The sequence below is a fragment of the Leguminivora glycinivorella genome, chromosome Z (assembly GCF_023078275.1).
Source record: "Leguminivora glycinivorella isolate SPB_JAAS2020 chromosome Z, LegGlyc_1.1, whole genome shotgun sequence".
Lineage (NCBI taxonomy): Eukaryota > Metazoa > Arthropoda > Insecta > Lepidoptera > Tortricidae > Leguminivora > Leguminivora glycinivorella.
The window spans coordinates 1122561-1141894 of NC_062998.1; the positions used below are offsets into that span (position 1 = coordinate 1122561).

The 19334-nt window shown below is 37.2% G+C and overlaps 1 protein-coding gene across 2 annotated transcripts; it reads left to right on the plus strand.

Annotated features, from left to right (window-relative positions):
• The first annotated feature begins 1164 nt into the window (after positions 1-1164).
• Positions 1165-12963, plus strand: LOC125241793 (protein PFC0760c-like). 2 transcript variants are annotated; one of them, XM_048150426.1, is made up of 6 exons: positions 1165-1238; positions 8987-9151; positions 10248-10838; positions 11189-11368; positions 11663-12058; positions 12573-12963. In XM_048150426.1, the coding sequence occupies exons 1-6, from the start codon at positions 1166-1168 to the stop codon at positions 12911-12913; spliced, it is 1746 nt and encodes a 581-aa protein (XP_048006383.1). In that variant the 5' UTR covers position 1165; the 3' UTR covers positions 12914-12963. The 2 variants fall into 2 exon arrangements, with proteins under 2 accessions (XP_048006383.1, XP_048006382.1); XM_048150425.1 differs by having other exon boundaries at positions 11189-12058.
• Positions 12964-19334: the final 6371 nt, after the last annotated feature.

Here is a 19334-nt window from a genome sequence, read left to right on the forward strand (position 1 = left end):
TTCCTGGTTTTGGCCATTTTATACAACATAAATTAACTAAAGCAATATGTATTCTAGCACATAGCAGATGCTGTGAAAACCTTCTATTCAGACACAGAGATTAATACGGAAACAAACTAAAATTCCAAATCGGGAATTAATTTCGTAATCTCTGTAAACGTAGGTATGAAAGGTTTGTTTATTAACGCGCGCGGTCTTGTAAGCGGGGAGATCACCAAACCTTCAGTTTTGTATTGTTTGAAATTTCTCATAATAATCGAGACACATACAATCGGCAACTTGACTGTACTTAAAATTAAATATTTTATACCATGCACGAAATAAAGCATAAGATAATTATAAGAAAAACAGGGACAGAAGTTACTTTTAACTCCAATTTATATTTTATGAATCAGATAGAAATATATAAAGTAGGTAACTCAGTTGACCGTGACGTCACTCAATTCGACGTCATATTAGCAAGTCGTTCAAAATCGTTTTGACAGTTCTTAAAAAGAAGCTGCTTTGACTAGGAGGCAAGTAGCTTATTTAAAAAATGTAACCCAAGATTTGATGTTGTAGTTTCAGTGTACAAATACACTTTATAAAGACTTTCTAGGAAAATTGTTTTGATCTTGATAGGTTCAGTAGTTTTTGAGTAAATTACGGAAAACTACGGAACCCTACACTGAGCGTGGCCCGACACGTTCTTGGCCGGTTTTTTAGTAGCTAACAGACGACCGCACCGTACGGCGACCTTGGAGAGTTTCCAAGTAAAAGCGAGAAAAGTATAACTCTTTCTCGCTCCCACTTGCAGGATAGTATGTGGATAAACCTTGATATTTTAATAATAAAACTACCGTGAGACACTGACATGTTAAACATGTAAAATCGGGTAACTCACGTAAAATTGTCGAAGGTCGCTAGACATGTTTCGCTCCGTAACAACTGAAATGACAATTATGCCGAAAGTGAGGGTAGTTTCGCACCGCCCCTGCCGCCGTCGACCTCCGCGCCGAGGCAATGGTCGCAGCGAGCTGCGGCCGCAGTCTGCGTCGGGATACCATCGGTATCGCGCGTGCTCAATGCTCAAATTATTTTTTGATACCCATAATCATTATCATACCATCAACAAGAAGTGACGTGTTTAATGTGATTTGGCGATTATATATTTGCCATATTTAAAATGCCGGCTCCATATAGTGAAAGATGGGAGAGAACAAAGCGGTACTTACTACGGAACTTCCTGGTAAACCCCGGTAAGTGAGTTATATTCATTATTTGACGACAGGTCTGGCCTAGTACATCTTAATAACGATTAGTATCGGACCTAAGGAGCCTAACACATGGTTTTTTTTAAATAGATGATTTTTTTTTCATAATCAGCAAGCAATGTATTTCGTCCACTTTATAGCCTACCTACCGTCATTAATTAGGACATGATGTTTATGTCATATCAAGTTGAGTTGGACGGCGTACTATCAGCCGAAAAAGTGCATGGAAAGCCTAAGGGTCAATTTTGCATATCAACGTCTGTAGCAAGAATGGAGTAGTGTATAGATAGAAAACTAGATGGCGTTGAAAGCAAGAATGGAGTAGTGTATAGATAGAAAATTAGATGGCGTTGTTGACCAAAAAAGGTTAATGTAGGTGAATTTGCTAATAAATAAAGAAATTCATTAAATTATTACGAGTTTTTATGTTCATTGTCGTTTAAAATACATTTTTTTATATTTTAATTTCAAACGAATGTCACTTAGTCACCGTGGGTAAAACCACATTAGGGAGAGGTAGAAATCGTTTATAAATTTTTGTTATGAGTTTTTCTAAATATGCCTTTGTCTTTAAATACTACTAAGTTAATCGTCCAGTGGCGGTGGCACCCTCATTAGTGCGTTTTCACATTGTCCAATCCGATATCGGATGTAGGACCGATATTCCATACCTTCCGACGTCCGATATCGGATCGGATAATGTAAACTGCAGAGAAATTAAACCCTAAAGACCATCGGTCAACGGCGAGCGCGTCACGTGATGTGTGCTGCCCGAGCCGGTTCTCCCTCACCGTGCCTCCCCCCCACCGCCCGCACCAACCAATTACTTTTCTAGCAACCGTCGTTTCTGGATACATATTTGCTCGTTTTTAATTTTATAATATTTTGTCGGCTTCCAGCCAAACATCATACAAAAAGACATCACACTTAGCGCCACTGCCAGGATTTGAACTCGGAACACCAAGCGCCCGACCCTTCGTATAACCAGTGCTCTGTTCCCCTAGGCTACCAGTTGAGTTGACAACCTTGTCGAAAATTTGCCTTGCATTACTTCAATGCAATCCGTAATCTATGTCGTCTCAGTGGTCTGTTCTCAAACTCTTCTAATGACTACAGGATAAGGTTGAAATTGGCATAATAATAATGTTAATGTTATTCTTCCGAAATTTTTTATACTACCGCGATTTTACTTCAGAAAAGTATCTCTTGATTTTTCGTGTTTTTATTACTTGCTGGTTAAGGTTGAGATTAAAATAATTTACTTATTTATTGTCTTATTTACTACACTCTAGTTGAGGGTAATATTATTATTACTTTTCAAGTCATTACATTACTAACTATTGGAAGTATGGAACGGACATTAAAAAAAAAATCAAGTTTCCTTTATTAACGAGTATCCCTGTCTTAATGCTCCACCTGCCCCTCTAGCACAACTTGCCTTGTCGCGCGCGAGTCCATACTTGAAGTCGCGCTTTATGTATGGACTCGCGCGCGACAAGGCAAGTTGTGCTAAAGGGTCTGATCTCACATAGGTATTAATTCTAATGTGTGTAAACAAAGTTATCAGACATTGTGATACCTATCAGGGAAAGATTTCTATATTTTTTTTGTAGAATAGTTATAGTATATGTTGGTTCTTTCTCAGTGAGTTACTGAGACATCCCAGTTTAAATAGCTGTAAAATAATAATGTTTTAAAAAGTATATAATAATGTTTATATTATACGTTTATATAAACAAGGTTTTCTATTTTAGTTTGTTAGTAAATTAACTATAGTTCGTTTCAAACCTCGGGTAGTTCCATGTAACGGGAAAATTTAAGTTACCAATTATTGAATGATACTTCAGGTATTTTTTATTATTTTTTATGTCTATGATTAAAGTTATTAACTTATATAGGTAATATGAGCATTATACAATACTAGCTTTTGCCCGCGGCTTCGCGCTCGAGTTAAATTTGAAAATTGCGGAATGCTCCATACTCAATCCATTTTAGGGAAGAGACCGGGGTTGGAAATACACGAAAAGTAGCCTGTGTCACTCTGCAACCCTTCAACTATCCGTTCCATTTTACCGTGAAAGGCGGAGAAACAAACAGAGACAAACACACTTTCCCATTTATAATATTAGGTAGTATGGATGGTATATCGTTAATACGATCATTTAATTTACTTCATAAAAATCATAAAATTTTTCACCACACCAACACGAACAAAATACTGACTATAAAACATCAATTTAAATCAAATCCAGCAATCTATTCAATATTTATGATTTAAAAATCATTATTTGTAGGTAAATTCTACCAGCCAGCTCAAGGCATCAAGTTAAAATTTGTATGAAATTACTTTGCACTCTTGTGGATAAAATGAAATTTGCTATCCGTTATCCAAGAGTGCAAAGTAATTTCATACAAATTTTAACTTGATGTCTTGCCTTAGAATTTACCTAAAAATGATGATTTTGAATCCTAAATATTGAATAAATTGATGGATTTGATTTAGTTTGATGTTTTATAGTCAGTATTTTGTTCGTGGTGGTGTGGTGAAAAATTTTGTGTTTCACTCGGTGGCAAAGTTTGTTTAACCTTCGTGCCTTGAAACCCTCGCAACGCTCAAGATTCCACTTTTTGAACCTCTCGCTACGCTCGCGGTTCAATATTGGAATCTTTCGCTTGCTCGGGTATCAATATTGGCACGTGCGGTTAAACAACAACAGAACTTTGCCCCCTTGGCAAAGTTGGATTCCAATATTAAAACAAAAAACAAATAACTATTACACATATATATATAAACAACCAGAAATAACTAAACGCTGTTGTTTTCATTATTGTATTTATTTTCATTTATTTTTTACTAATACCTGGAGGTCGATTTTTGAATCTCGCATACGGGATTTTGTCACTAAAATACCGGTTGAAAACGGTGACTTGTTTATTATTTTCAGTGACAATTTTCTGAATTCGAACGCGTGAGACTCAAAAATCGGCCTGCTGGTCACGATAATGTTCACTTTTATAATTGCCTAAAACCTTATACAAAGTATTAAAAAAGACGACAACGGCAAAATAAGGTATACAGCATTATCTTCAGAGAATAACTGCAATTACACATTTTATTTTACCCTAAAGGTTCTTATCTTAAAAACAAGATATATATATTAAGTTATTTATTTACTTCTAAATAACAGCCTAGATTAATAATCTAATACCTCGGGTGTTGACATGTGTAAATAAATTACAAATATCTTTCTAATATGTATAAAATTTTCACCATTTAACCTTACTGTTTGAGCAGTGGTTTAAAACTTTATTTTGGGTGTTAACTATATTATTAACCGCTATTTTTATAACATATTAAATGGTCTAATTTACAGCCGGATGGCAAATTACCCAACATTTTATTAAGGTTTAGGCTTAAGTTGCATTTCCGATCGGAAAAGGATTGAAGCCTCACCCCAATTAAAAATGTAGGTATTGTAGGTAATATGTGAAATAAAGGAGAACTAAGATTGTTAATTTTTCATTATTTCCAGCATAAATAAATTTTAGTGAATGAATCACATTAAACATAAATTTAAAAAAGCACCTTTATAAATCCTTTCACCTGTACGGTAAAACGAGAGTGGATTACAGGACTGGTAGGCAATTACCTACTTAATTACCACTAATTAATAAATTGTGTCAAGTTTGAAATTATTATCACTAATTCCAATATATAGTCTTGTTATCAAATAATCAAAGGTAATATTTTTTACTTACGTGTTCAATAGAAAAATAATGTAATTTTAACATATTAAGTATAGGCATATAAAGTGAGGGCTTATATTATAATGTTATTTATACACTTATTTGACACACGCTGTTGCATCGATTAACAGTCTTTGTTATACCTACAGGCTTGACCTGGCCAAATGATTATGTCACTAATATTTGGTATAACCCCTTCCTTGTCAATTACATCTTGCAAACGGGAACGCATAGATGCGACAAGATTTTGACAAAAATCTGACCCGCGAATGTTTTCCCATATTTGCAAACAATGAGCTTTCTAATGCTTTGGGGTTCGCTCATTGACGTTATCCCAGCGCTGGACCATAACACCCCAGACATTCTCAATTGGATTTAAATCGGGCGACCTAGCAGGCCACGGAATAACTTTTACTTCATTTTTATTTTGCTCCAACCACCTCTTCACAGTATGCGAATTATGAATAGGGCAATTGTCCTGCACTAACGTTATCTGTGTCATTTCGTCTTCAGGATATACGTTTCGAACAGTAGGTAATAACGTTTCCTCTAGCACTTCCACATATGTTTCGCTATTCGCTCGATTGGGAATCCTGACGAGCTCCCCGGCCCTGCTGCACTCATCCAGCCCCACATGTTCACCGAAATACGGCCCGACTCCATGTTAGGCACGACATTGTTGGTATCGTACCGAGTATTATTTCTGCGCCATAAATGAAGACGGCCATGTTGACTTGATCTGAAAGACTTTTCGTCAGTGAAGATAACATTACTCCAGTCGTAGTCTAAGTGATCCTTCGCAAATTGTAATCTTGCCGTTTTGTGTCTGTCTGTGAGAAGAGGCTTAACAGCAGGCCTGCGATTGTGCAAGCCTTCACTGTGAAGAACTCGACGAACCGTGTCCGCACAAGTGCCAAATAAACGGGCATAGTGGCTTGTCGGTTTGAAACCATTTTCCTCATATTCCCTCACCATAAGCTGACGTTGTGAGGGGTCTATAAGGCTCGGTCTGCCAGACCTCTGGCGGTGTGACAGCGACCCTTCCATTTGGAAACGTTGTATCCACAAACTAGCAGTTTTCCACTGTAACAATTTATAAACACGTAATTAAACATAAATTATAACCATATTTTGTATAGCATTCCAACTTATTTATTGTCTAAAACCAATTGGTAAGGAAATAATAATAGTTATTTGTTATACAAGGGGGCAAAGTTGTATTTTAACGCCGAGTGTGGAATTGAAAAACGAGCAAGTGAAAGGATTCTATAGTTGAACCGCGAGCGAAGCGAGTGGTTCGAGAGTAGAATCCTGAACTTGCGAGTTTTTTAACACACGAGAAGTAAAATACATTTGCACCCGAGTGTAACACAAAACTTTTCCCCTCACTATAGCGAGGAAACTACAACGCAAAAAATGCGTTTATCACTGTTTCCAGTAGTTCCACAGGTGGTAAATCATATTTATTACTAGATTCACCTACTTTTATCAATTTTAAAGCAGTCAATTTAACTTTATTCAAGGTCAAATTACTTTACCCACTAGTGGATAAAATGCGTTTTTACCAGCTGGTATTAAAGGACAAAACACGTGTTTCCGAGCTAGTGAGGGGAAAAATACATTTGCACCCGAGTGCAACACAAAACTTTTCCCCTCACTATAGCGAGGAAACTACAACGGAAAAAAAATGCGTTTACCCCACTGCTTCCAGTAGTTCCACAGGTGGTAAATTATCTTAATTACTAGATTCACCTACTTTTATCAATTTTAAAGCAGTTAATTTTACTTTATTCAAGGTCAAATTACTTTACCCACTAGTGGATAAAATGCGTTTTTACCCGCTGGTATTAAAGGACAAAACACGTGTTTCCGAGCTAGTGAGGGGAAAAACTACTTACATTCACACCGGTTTCTCTAGCTATCTCTGAAATGTTTCTCCCTTCTTCGTGCAACGCAATTATTTGCGATCTTTTTTTTGACTACGTCAATATTATTATGCGAACTCATACTCATAGTTAAATTAAAAAAACCGGCCAAGAGCGTGTCGGGCCACGCTCAGTGTAGGGTTCCGTAGTTTTCCGTATTTTTCTCAAAAACTACTGAACCTATCAAGTTCAAAACAATTTTCCTAGAAAGTATTCATAAAGTTCTACTTTTGTGATTTTTTTCATATTTTTTAAACATATGGTTCAAAAGTTAAAGGGGGGGGGACGCACTTTTTTTTCCTTTAGGAGCGATTATTTCCGAAACTATTAATGTTATCAAAAAACGATATTAGTAAACCCTTATTCATTTTTAATACCTATCCAACGATATATCACACGTTGGGGTTGGAATGAAAAAAATATCAGCCCCCACTTTACATGTAGGGGGTGCCCTAACGAAACATTTTTTTCCACTTTTTATTTTTGCACTTTGTTGGCGTGATTGATATACATATTGGTACCAAATTTCAGCTTTCTAGTGCTAACGGTTACTGAGATTATCCGCGGACGGACGGACGGACGGACGGACAGACAGATATGGCGAAACTATAAGGGTTCCTAGTTGACTACGGAACCCTAAAAAGGCACAAAGAAAGCAAAGAACAGGATACCCAGACACAGAAATGAACTGAATGAGTTATACGTGAATTGTAAGGTAGGTAATTAGTAAAGACTCGAATAAGACGGAAATGTCTATCTACCCTCAGTACCCTTACAAGTTTTTTTTCTTAATACAAAAAGTAATGAAATGTATCGAAAAACTTATAGTTATAAAAAATATTATTTGAATTAATTTGAATTATAATAAAATTAAATTATCATCATGCTGTAACTTAAGTTTTACTTCATTGCATAGAATTGTTCTTATTTGCCCTCTCTCTTCCACTCATAGCAAGTCGAGCATCGTGCTGTTGCGGACAAAGTTCGTATTTGTTGATGTTGACACAACCAGGGACTAATTTCGTAGGCTTTTTCAATTGGTCATTTGGTGTGGAGGTTCGATGCATGGATAGCTATGCAGGAGGTTCCCAGTTCGAATCCTAGCCGGCGACTATGGAAATTTGTGTTTTGGAATTATTTTAAATTCTGAATGGTTGGTGATGTAAAATGATGGCAGATGTTAAGAATAATTAGTAATTAGGTAATTACTTTCCAACGAAAAAATACCAAAAACTACAAAAAGTAAAAATAAATATAAAATTGAACGAACAGTTCGAATGGGGTAGGTAGGTAGTAGGTAGTGGGCTCTAAAATTAAGATAAATTACTTTTTGCGTCAATTTCGCTTTCAACGCCATCTAGTGAGCTGGAAAAAAACCAACAAGGTTTCTTGGAAGCTACGTTGCGTTCGTTTAACGTGCACGCCAATTTTGTTTAGAGTTTGCCATCCACTTTTGCGGCTGATAGTACCTTTGAAAAATACACTAAAAATATTACATGTGCCTATAACATTTGAGGAGTTCCCTCGATTTCCCCAAGATCCCATCATCAGACCCCGACTTGGTGCCAATGGGACCATCTGGGGGTTATACCTGATCGAATGAAAAAAAAATTTTGAAAATCGGTCCATGATTCTCGGAGATATCGAATAACATACATACAAAAAAAAAAAACATTCAGTCGAATTGAGAACTTCCTTCCTTTTTTGAAGTCGGTTAAAAAAAATACTCTTTTTTAAATAATAACACATCTTAGCGAAATGATTATATACGAATCGTATGATCAGTAGGCCTAGCACATGATGGCCGCGAGAGTATGTCGCCGCGAAATAAATGACACGTCTTCTTCTAACTGTACTAATGACATATTACGGGTAGTCTATCTCGCGGCGACATACTCTCGCGTCAATCAAAGCTAACCCTGCAGATACTATAACTGATGGATGCATTATTGACATTATTCGCCCGTACCTCAGACGAAGGATACTATAGATATCCTTTGTTTAAGGCCCGTACCAAATCCACATCCTGTATAGGTCTTTGATACATCGAGTTTCCTCCAGGTTTCCAACTATCCCCCATCCCGGAAGAGGACCGTTCGTCGCCGGACGGCGAAAGCTTGCCGGACCTGATCGTGGAGCCGGAGCCGAACCGCCACGACCACGCGCCGGACTTTTACGACGCTCTCGAGCGAAGGATGCGGCGGTACTACCGGCAGCTCTTTCTAGGTAAGCGCGGTATACTCTAAGAATTTAATTATTATTATTAGAGGGCGCCACGAGCCTTTACAAATGTCATATATTAAAAATCGAAATATATTACAGAAAAAATGGCGAGCACCACCAGTGGTGAAGGCCGGATTCGAACCGGCGTTTTTAGCAATCCGGGCTAACGCCATGAATCCCTAGGCCACCTCGCCACAGCGGAAGCCGTCGAAATTTCTCTTCTATATGTCATCTTTGTAAGGCGTCTTTAATATGTGACATCTTATTCCGATTTTTAATTTATATATAGTAGTGTGACTACTTAAAAAACACAAATCAAAATATTTGTTTAAAATAAATTGATTTGTTCCCATAGTTGTGTATAAATGTCATATACTTGGAATTTTCGACCCTTGCTTTCGTGATCCGATGGCCGAGTGGTCTAGGCATCCGTCCGGTAAACGTAAGAAGCTGGTTCGATTCCAGCTCGGGACAGGAGGCCTTTCTTCTTTTTTTGTATATGACCTTTATTTTATGTTTAACTGTGGTATAGTTTATAAGTAGGTAGCCATAGCCAAGTGCCAGGTCCACATAGAGAGTACGTTGCGACGTAATTTTCTCGCGCGGCAAACGCGCTATGTAGACGTCCCTTGACCAAGACAGGGCGTGTTGCTCTGCCGGCCAACTTGCCTCGGCCAAGGCATCCATATTGGACGTTTGCGGCGCGAACACATTGCCTCGTGACGTGCCTCGCTCTGTGTGGACCAGTAGGCCTAGCGCATGATGGCCCAGAGAGTATGTCGCCGCGAAATAGATGACACGTCTGTTTCTAACTGTAATAATGACAAAAGGAGATATATGATCTTGGGATTAGTTGTCAAAGCGGACCCCAGGCTCCCGTGAGCCGTGGCAAATGCCGGGATAACGCAAGGAGGATGATGATGACTAATGACGCAAGCACGGGTAGTCTATCTCGCGGCGACATACTCTCGCGGCAATCATGTGCTAACTCTGCTGGCTATTTGGCTAATAAATCAAAATCATTGTGAAGCTGTTTTGTAATTTAGAAAAATAACACTGACTAATATAATTGAACATGAAAACATTCTTCATGTTTCAGGAGAAGATGAGAGCGAAGACAGCAGCTCCGACTTTGAAGTAAATCGAAGTATGTCCAGCACTTTCATCAACACCAGGAAAGATGTAACAAGAAATGATATAAACATAGATTCTGATCAAGATGTTTCAATAACTAATGAAAATCAACCAATAATTGAGAATGAAGACGATTTACAAGAAAAAGATACCAGTGAACTAATAACCTGCGCGTCTAGTCATACATCTATTGATGATTTAAATAAGTCTTCAACTGTAGAAGACAGTCAAACTATCGAATCTTCAACTGAATCTGATCCAAATGAAAACACAGAAGTAATTATATACGAGTCTTCTGATGATATTACTAAAATCAGACGTGAAGAATCTGAAACTATTGAAAATAAATCAGTTGAAGATGACTCAACGGAACAATGTCATAGAATATCGACAACAGTAGCACAGATACACGGATCGCCTGCAAGAGCTTCTGTTCAGTTTGACAGCGGGAGCCCAGTGCTGATCCCTCGGGTGCTACAATTCAGGAGAACAGTATTTGGATCTGGATTTGCTTCAAGGTTATCTGGGCAGAGCGTGAATGTTTTGAACACTTCTGGTAAGTGGGTAGAACAGAATTCATTATTATTGTGACTTTAGCCTGTTTCCAATCATTGTTTAACGTACGCGAGCGTTTTCACATTATCCGATCCGATATCTGATGTAGGAAGGATGTCAAAGGCTATGTATCATAAATGGTACCTTGGAAAGAAAGAAGAAAGAAAGAAAGAAATTTATTTGGTATTGGTATTATTTGGCATTTTAATATACATATAGGCTGTATAGGATATCGGTCCTACATCCGGTATCGGATCGAATGTGAAAACGCAAACATGTAGTTCGAATTCGAAATTATCGACAGAAAATTCAATATTTGGGAAAGTAATTTTGTAATGTTTTACTTTCTAGGTCAAAATATTGACCGCGTTCCAACAAAAACAGCTGAAGAATCAAATATACAAGATATAACAATCGTAGAACCAGATACAGAAGTGCAAAAACTACTAACAGACAGTGAACTTACAAGAATTAGTATAGATAAAACATTTATCACTGCAGTAAACACAGGAACGGATCATAATCAAGAAGATGTCCTTGAGAAGAGAGAGAATATAAATACTGAAGATGATTTTCAAGAAAATGAACGTGATGAAGATAACGAATCAAACCAAGATGAAGCTGAAATAACAGATATAGGTAATGAATCTATTGAGTGGAATAAAGATGGAGTAGACGATGACGAAGATGGGTTCGACTTCGCTATTAGAAAAGGAGAGTTTGCTCGCAAAGCACGTCATCTAGTTTTCCGTACTTCAGATTCTTTTGAGAATTTAGAGCCTATCGCTCATACTACAGACACAGGAACGGATCATAATCAAGAAGATGTCCTTGAGAAGAGAGAGAATATAAATACTGAAGATGATTTTCAAGAAAATGAACGTGATGAAGATAACGAATCAAACCAAGATGAAGCTGAAATAACAGATATAGGTAATGAATCTATTGAGTGGAATAAAGATGGAGTAGACGATGACGAAGATGGGTTCGACTTCGCTATTAGAAAAGGAGAGTTTGCTCGCAAAGCACGTGATCTAGTTTTCCGTACTTCAGATTCTTTTGAGAATTTAGAGCCTATCGCTCATACTACAGAGAATTTTGATAATGAAGAATTTGAGCCAGTTGAGGAGATGAGAGAAGCTCAAGGGTCTGGAGCTAATGAGTCCTGGCACGGAGGGGCAGATCAGACAAGTCCTGCGTTGGCATTTGAAACCAAGACAAGTAAGTTTTATTGCTAAGCCGCGCTCCCGGGTTCGAATCCCGGTGAGGGCATACATTTGGGTGATGAGCGTAGGTACACAGTCTTAAAATTCATAATCTTAACAAAGATTTGTATGCAACCTGTCAGTTCAAACTGACAGAATTTTCAGATTGAATTGACAGATTGCATACAAATCTTCTTTTTCAGATTAATTCAATTCAATTCAAAATATCTTTATTCATGTAGGCCTAGTTACAAGCTCTTATGAATAGTTCATTACATATATATTATGATCTTAATCTAACCTAATTATCAGAGCAATTTATTGTTGTAAATTATTGTTCATAATAATATTGAGTCTATAATATACAATTTCATATAAAAATAATCGTTAAATCGTTAAATTATGAATTTTAAGACTGTCTGTTGCCGACCTTAGGAAGGCACGCGTTTTATGAAGGCGGCCGGCGAGTTGAAATTTGACGCCTATTTAAGTGCCAAGGTTTTTTTAACCATCTATATGTATATTTTTAGGTGCAGAAAGACTTGAAGAATGCTCCGACACTGAAATAAGCGCATCTACAGAAGATGAAACCGTAGAAGACAACATTCAAAATCTCAACTACGCTCGTGTAGATGATTTCTGGTCAGTATCGTCCGTAGAAGTAGATCTCGATAATTCAAATGATAATAGTTCAAAAAAAAGAAGATCCGATTCGAGTGACGATTTACCGTTGAGAAAAAGGAAAAAAGATATGACGACGCAAACTGGTTTAGAAGAGAAATTGCAATGGGAGAGTGTAAGGAAAGATCTTTTTGTAGGTTTACCGCTTGTGTTGAGGCTGTGTAGGTGCCAAGATCATGTTTGTTCTTGATTTTCTGTTGATTGTGTTTGCCCCACGGCGATTGGCGTGTACGCTATTATTAATAACGATTCGTAATATCAATCAATCAATCAAAATATTCTTTATTCAAATAGGCTTACAATAAGCACTTTTAAATTGTCAACAGTGTACAATATTCATCTTATTCTAAATATCAGAGCAATTTATTGGTGCAATAAACAATATTGTTTTAAAACTACATTGATTTAATAAAATGATATCAATCTAAATTGTATAAAAAAATACTAGTATAAAAACTTCTAGAATAAATTCTAAATGTCAAAAAAATTGTGTAAAAATACATTGAATTATCAATATCATCATTAATAAGCTATATAATTAATGGTTTTCAGCAATACTTGTATCCCACAGTGTTTCATCATTCATGTAGTCTTGTGTGCTATAGTAATAGTGCGGTGTAGCGTTGTGACGTTGTGTCGTGGCTCGAGACGATGTCGTGTAACGTTGTGACGTCGTCTCGTGCACGAGACGATGTAGTGTAACGTTGTGACGTCGTGTCGTGGCGATGCGATGTAGTGTAACGTTGTGACGTCGTGTCGTGGCGATGCGATGTAGTGTAACGTTGTGACGTCGTGTCGTGGCACGACGCGATGTAGTGTGTAACGTTGTGACGTTGTGTCGTGACACGAGACGATGTCGTGTAAAGTGTTGAGGAATGATTACGTAATTAAGTATCTAAAAGGTATCTGTCAAATCAAGATAATGATTATGTAGGACAAAGTTTTGGTATATGTGTATGATTATATTTTGTATTATATGTTTAGTTTATGTACACTTTCACATTTATGAAACTTTTTTTTTCTTAATACAAATATATTGAGTACAATTACAATGTGTTTTCATCACCCCAACTGGTAAAGGCACTTCTTGATACTTCAAATACGAATCACAAAATTGCATTTTATTTTTATCCACAAGTGCGCAAACTACTTTAACAAAAATTTTAACTTGATGCCCAAAGCAGGATGATCTGCCGGCCTATTTAATTTTTTCACGCAAGTGAGAACGAGAAACAAATAAGTCTCTCGCTTTCTCTTACAGGATATAATAGTATATGGATCACCTTGGTACGGTGCGGTAGTGTGTCGTGTCGTCGTTAGCGGTCGTTAGGTCGTGTGTTAGGTCTATTACATAGGTATATATGTGTAAACGGTCTTAGAAGACATTCACTCGATATTAAATTCTGTTAGAATATTAGAAAACCCAACACGTATTCTAGTGATTCAATTATGTTATGATTCAATGCTCGTTGCGAAAAAATGTTCTCGGATAGCTACCTTTATAAACAAAATCGCTGTCACAGGGAACTGTCAATGTCATTCAGATTTCACTTCAGCACAGTATAAACAGTAATAACTCTTCTAACAAATTTCACTCCGCGCGGTGTGTCGAAAACTACTCTCCATATGCACCAAATAGTATATGCGAAACTGGTAAGTATTGGGCTGGACAGTCGGGGCCGCGTTCGCGCGCTGTGTTGACGTGTTGAGTTCGGGAGAAAATGACGTCAGCACCGAAGACATAATTATTTTCGTTACTGTAGTGTTTATGGGTGTATGGAGAACAGTTCTCAAAATGCGGAAATGTCAGAATGTTCTTTAGAATTCCTAGACACCCAGAAAAGTAAGTGGTTGTTATATTTTTGCAGTGTTAGGTACAATTATTGCTTACGTAAATGGCGTAAAAGTGAGATTTAAAGCTAGAATGACACATTAAAATCAATAAAGATTTATCTGTAACGACATTTAGGTAGATGCTGCGATCTATCTAGCTCGAAAGTTTGGTACCTACCTACTTAAATATTGTGCAAACATCTATTCAAACATTTTATGTAAATACGATTTTGTCAGTATTTAAGAAACAAACACGTACTTGAATCTTTATTAGATAAAAAGGTAGAAAGAGCGTTGGTACTAGCATAGCGCCATACACAGTTACTACGAGTAGGACAGTAGCACCGGTACAACCCTGCGTGACCTTGCGCAGTAGTAACGACCGCGTCGCCGCTGCCGGAGATTAGGTTTAGGTTTAAAGACATTTATTCTCATAAAGATAATACATCACTGACATGAGAACATATTTAAAATATATACTTACAACTAATTTCATCGTCGCAACAACATGACAACATAACAAGATATTAGGTAAGTAGTTATTAAGCTTCCTACCGTTATTTGAAGCCTATTTTATTATATTTGAGAGAGCAATCCTGTTAACAGATGACGTAGCGGTTCACATATTAGCTGACAGTAGTCGCCATTATCCCCACCACCAGTTTTATCCCCTCACCACCGGGCGGTGGCGCCTACGGGCGCCGTTTGCCTCATTGGCGTTCTGTTCTTCGGAGCGTACGGTTCACTACAAAAATTCTTAGAATTTCTGAGATTCTTAGAATTTTTTGTAAGTAAAAAATATGAAATATTTTACAAAATATTTCATATTTTAACGGTTTTACCGTTCGATTATAAATAATAAAACGTGACGGACATTCCTTGTCCGTCGCAATATTTCTAGATAAGCTGACATTTCGAGCGCAGCGAAGGCGTCGCGGTAAGTAAGCGACGAGCATTTGTTTTACTTTATTTACAGTGAATCGGTTCGCCATAAGCACGGATCAGGTCATTGAGAATTGAGACAGTTTAAATTAGACCAGGATTTCATAAATTGTTCGTTAGTTATAAAAAGAAAGGCGCATCTTTGTCGTCATAATTTGTAAGTTGTTAAATGGTCGCGGTCTCATTCCTGAATGAGCATATTTTGCAGAAACGTCTGTTTGATGCAAAGTTTACGTTCTTAACGGTTGCTAAGTAATTAAACTTTTTGCACAAGCCTGCGCAAGGATAAAGTGCATCCTATTAGGATACTTGATTACTATTTTGTGAGGGACGCTTAAATTTTTATGACCTGATATTTTCCGTGCATATCCCCAGTATTATTACTATGCAGGCTATGGCGTGTAACAGTGATTGCTTTCAAAATTTTGATAGTCTCGCAAGAAGCTAAGATGCAATTCATTAACGATTAAGTAGATAAAACCTAGGACACGTTTAAAACCTTGTTGTATCAACTTGTAAAGGTTCTAGTGTCATATTGGATTCCCTATTGGGGTCCGGTCTATTATGTTATTTTCTTCATTCTTAATTAAAGAGTGCCTACTATTGATGCATCGTTCTAAGTGTAAGCGTTGAATAAAATTCCGGTACTAATAATAATAATAGACTTGCTGGAAGTTTGCTACTCTAGCTAAAGTAAAAGATTTTGAGTGAAACCCCCGTATGTGATATAAAATTGTAATGTGATATACATGCTTTTCTATGTCTAAAAAATGGCTATTTCACCCGATGTCTATAGTGTGAGGTCTGAGATTTACCAGAATAACCATTATTATTTAAAGTAGGTACCTACTCTGTTGTAAATTACCACATACAGGAGAGTCACTATTGATCTTTTGCTTCTATCCAAATAGGATTTATAAATAAATAGTAAGTAGCTGTCTGCTGATTTAAGTACACAAGTTGTTGTGCAATAAATTTATTATTATTCTGCTGCGCAAGCAGATGTGTTGACTATGCAGTATTCGTATCGGCTCATATCCTAGATTTGGCGTTACAAAGAAAAGACCCGAAATTTGTTTTTTATTTGAATACCTACTCTAATAATTTCCGCTTGCGCAAGGCGTAAAGAGACATCATTATAATAACATTGTTGCTTGGGATATCCATTGAGACGATTTGCGAGGCTGGGCAAATGTTAGCGGGAAATCCGTGTAAATAGGAAAGTTTCCGCCAAGCCTATGTATCTAATCTTAATTACTCGTACTTCCGTCTGCGCAAGACGTGTAAGTATTTCTACTTACCCAACAAATAATAAGCCTGCGCAAGGCCTTTGTTTGTTATTTTTTGTTATTTGACTGCTACACTAGCAGACGAAATAAAAGAAAGGAGCCTATGAGACTATCTATCTAGTGTAATGAATTACCAATAATATAGCAAGCCCGTCCTGGCCTGCGCAATGTAGCGTGATCATAGAACTTGCCTTTTTATAAAATTTTATCTGCCATTCCATAATATTCATAATTTGCCTGCGTAAGGCGTGTGAATATTATGAATATATTGTGAATATTCAGCCAACGAAACATAATCTCTGAAGAGATTTTGGCCGTCACGGCTATAGCCTCCGCAGGGCGTGTTAAACTTACAACTCAGCTCTCTGCTAGAACTATCAGGAACCGGATATTCTTAAATTAATGTAAACAGCATTCTTAAACTGTTTTTGCAGGGTTTAAGTAGGTAAGCAAGATATGATAAAACATATGTATTAGCCTGTTACATATCGCTAAACAAGCGCTTTGATAATGCAAGTAGTATTTGCTTCGGCAGTACATATACTTAAATTGGAATGACAGAATATTAGCATAGCCCCTGCGTATAGGGAAGACCTGCAAAGTGGTTAATTAAGCGTCTGGCCATATTACAATAACATAAATATATGCTTCCGCAAAGCAACCACAAGTCATATACTGTGTATTATTGCGTATCGGGCTACTACCACGAAAACGCATGCTATTAAGTAAATATACATTTCAAATACAAATCATCATATTCATGAAATATCTAACCTAACCTAACCTATTCAGCCGCCAGCGACTAGCTAAGCGAACTTACCGGTCAATGGCTCCTTTCAACCACATATGTATTGCCGGCTCCGCTAGCAGCGTGAAGCTCGCACTAGCGCTGAAACCAGCACCAGGGGCGGCTCACTCCGCATTTCTTCCATACATTCCGGTGGCCGCGAGTTCGCGGCTCATAAAGTTTGACGACCTTGTCGCTGCGCAATAGAACTCAATGTCGTATGCAGTCCATTGACAGGTTGTTGACAGTGAGCCTTCTGTACTTGTACTTTTATATATTCTGTGCCAGCACCAAATCAATGACTTTGAATACAAGTCACGTGGAACGGGATGAGCCTAGTTCCTTATTAAATAAAGGTTGGATTAGTGGGTGTAATCTTCGTAATCCAGCTTGCCTGGTAAAAGTGGTAAATAACCAAATTGTTCCTATATCTAAGATTGTGGTAATCTATACTGGAACTGAGTAATTGGCTTGCAAAAACCTGACAATTTGTGTTGACTATCAAATTCACGTCATCAAAGACTCGGATCTTTAACCCTTTATTAATTTCCTATGAGTTAGACACTTCACTTCCTTCTGTGGACATAATAATATATAAGGTTGTACCCCGCTGTATGTGAATATAACGTTGGAATTCTTTAACCTTCCACGTATAATATATATAAGAACAATTTGGATGTTTACCGTATGTAAATACCTATGACCCACATAGGGTATGATATGATCAGAGATGAATAAAATTTATCTGTACGGTACCTGTCCGAACGACAATAAGCCATGCTATACAAGGCTTTTAAATCAAATTATTGATATCGATTCCAAATCAAGAACCTTCTAGATTTCCTAGACAACTTGTCTAACATCCCACAGAAACCCGCTCTCTGGGTAAGAAGGAGGCCAAAGTTCTTTTCGAGAAAAGGGATGCACCGTAATCCTAAATGTGACGTTAGAAGAATGTACATACAACATGTACCTCTTCATTAGCTTGAATCTGCTCCTAACGCTAAAAGACGGCTCTTTAAGATTTTTAGTATCAAACACTAATTATTCTGGGAGCTTCATTCAGGCAAATAACCGCGAAGGTTATTGCTGCAAGAATATTACCAATGTTCAACAAGAACTGATCGCCGAGTCTGCCTACATTCTTCCCTTGTTTTTGACAAAAATAAGTTATGAATTATTTAGTGTCTTGCTTGGCTACTCGTCTAAAATACATAAAATGTACTAATATTAGAGCTATGCGCCTGTGACATAACTAATTTATGGGGCCAAATCAATGCTAAAATCTATTTTGGAACTATTTTTAGTCTTGTTTCAAATATAACTAAAAGTTCAGTTAGGCCTACAGTCCAAATTATTTATTTATCTTACCATAATAGCACATATAGTTGGTACTTATATATTACAATGATAAGTGAAAACCAGTGTTTTTCTAGCTATACTACAACTTATTAGCAAAGGTAGTGCTGCTTACCATATCAACCCAACTAATTGCAAATACGTATATATGTACAACAAAATGAAACCACTTATAGGGTGGTACATATTAAAAATGGACTGAAACGAAAATCTTATAAATTAAAAGATAATTTATTGCCTAAATAGCTGCGCTCTGTATACTACTATTATTCACCTTTAGGTGGGCACATGAAATTCGTCTTTTGTTCGTATATGCCAACTTAAATCGGCCTGGAAATACAATGCATGTACATACTGTGACATCACGCAATGATCACCTTTGTTCAAATTTGTACGTACAC